The sequence below is a fragment of the Eurypyga helias genome, unplaced genomic scaffold, assembly GCF_000690775.1.
Source record: "Eurypyga helias isolate BGI_N326 unplaced genomic scaffold, ASM69077v1 scaffold22011, whole genome shotgun sequence".
Classification (NCBI taxonomy): domain Eukaryota; kingdom Metazoa; phylum Chordata; class Aves; order Eurypygiformes; family Eurypygidae; genus Eurypyga; species Eurypyga helias.
In genome coordinates this window covers 1320-3065 of record NW_010233021.1, presented here as the reverse complement: position 1 = coordinate 3065, position 1746 = coordinate 1320, and the positions used below count along the sequence as shown (strand labels likewise).

Genomic DNA, 1746 nt, shown 5'->3' with positions numbered 1-1746 from the left:
TTGACATCCAGCACAGTTATATTTGCTTTTGCTTGGAACAGCAGGTACTCTGAAACAAGGAGGGACAGCGGCTGTCAAGAAGCAGCAGCACAGAGCCCGGCGGTGGCCACACGCTGAGGGGACAAAGGGCAGCTGTCCCGTTGTCCCCACGAGGAGAGGGACAAGGCCAGCTCCCACGGGACCCGGTGACGGAGGAGGCAGAGGGATGCTCGCGCTCCGTAGCGGGGAAAGCGTCCGGCAGCCACGTACCGACGGCGGCGGTGTGCCCGTTCTCAGAAGCCATCATGAGGGGAGTCCTCCCCAGCTTGTCGGTCACGTCCACCTCGGCTTGGTGGCGCAGAAGCAGCTGTAAACCATGGACGTTGTCTGCAAAGGCAGCAGCGTGAAGGGGTGTCCTGGGAAAACAAAAGAGGGGGTGAAGGGGAGGGTGCAAGCACCCACCCACAAGACTGCCCAGGCCACGTTTGGGGATGTCAGAGTCCCTTGGTGCCACAGGGAAATCGCTGCAGGGGGTCACCTAGCAGCACCGGGGCGTGGGTCTGCGCTCACCTTCCTTTGGCATCTCTGCTATTAACAATCTTGGCACCTAATGCTTCCACCAGCATTTCAGCGGTGCCGTCCTGGTTGTTAATTCTGCCGGGGGGGAGACGAGAAGGAAAGGTTAGAACAAAACCAAGCAGCATTCACCCGTCTGCAAGTGGGAGCGAGCGGCGCATTCCTGGGGCTCGGATGCAAACGGCAGCTGGTCTGGAGCTGTTTAGGGTCCAACACCCCTTTACCCTTCTTGGGATCACTCGAGGAAACACAGAACCACAGCAGACAACAGCCTTGCCTGCCCCCCTGTGGCTACGGGTCCCAGGGACACACCAAGCCCCCCTTCCTGGTGGCAAAGCCTCCTCACTCCTCCACTGCTGCCGCAGCACTGTCAGCCCCAAATCCCTCTGCGCCCAGCGGGACCCCCCAGATCCTGCTCATGCTGCCCCAGACACCTGGGAGGGAGAAGGCTTGAGCCCTTCTCCAGAGCCTGATGGGAAGCCTGGAGATTTCCCGGGATGCTCCGTAGCCAAAGAACAGAGATAAGCCATCCCAGAGGGCTGGACAGGGGTGAACCCCCAGCCCTTGGCAGCTCCGTTATCCTGCTGTCACGGGAGCCTGGGACCCAACAGCCCTGCTGTCGAGACCTCCAGCACTCCCAACCGCCTCCCTGCCACATGGGAGCTGGGATGAGCCGGTGGGACCACCCCGAGGAGCTGCTGGTGCCCAGGAAAAGGCCCTTGGCAAGAAGGGCAGGGCCTGGGGTTCCTCCACGCGGACCAGTATCCCCGTCTCCCACATCACCTGGCTGGGAAGAACCCGGAGCAGGTCCCACTTACACTGCACAGTGCAATGGAGTAAAGGGGTTTCCTTCTAGGTACGCGAACGGGTTGTGTTCAAGTAACAATTCAAGACAATCTTCATGCCCTGCGAGGAGAGAGGGACAGAAATACAGCACCCAGCCCGCGGTTCCTCGCCTGGAACAGAGCGAGGAGGGCCGGAAGGGCCTTCTGGCTCTTCCCACATCCAAACAGCCGGCGGCCGCGGAGGCTGCGCAGGACCAGCGGCACCCAAGTGCCCCAATGCGCCCATTCCCAGCACGGAGCCAGCGGTTTCGTCTCCTCCCTGGCAGCGAAGCTGCTGCATTTCAGGAGGCTTTTAATTCCACACCGTCTCCTGAAGGACTTTGCTTCGCTAGCTTCCCTTTGGAAT

The 1746-nt window shown here is 60.9% G+C and overlaps 1 protein-coding gene across 1 annotated transcript in view; it reads right to left on the bottom strand.

Moving 5' to 3' along the window:
• Positions 1-249: 249 nt before the first annotated feature.
• LOC104517062 (serine/threonine-protein phosphatase 6 regulatory ankyrin repeat subunit C-like) overlaps positions 250-1746 on the bottom strand; it is a gene marked incomplete at both ends in the record, with an annotated part of 2626 nt that continues 1129 nt past the window's right edge. The window contains 3 exons of the mRNA XM_010161608.1: positions 250-395; positions 550-633; positions 1374-1461. Coding sequence (XP_010159910.1) covers positions 250-395; positions 550-633; positions 1374-1461 — 318 coding nt within the window. The remainder of the gene's footprint in view (positions 396-549; positions 634-1373; positions 1462-1746) is intronic.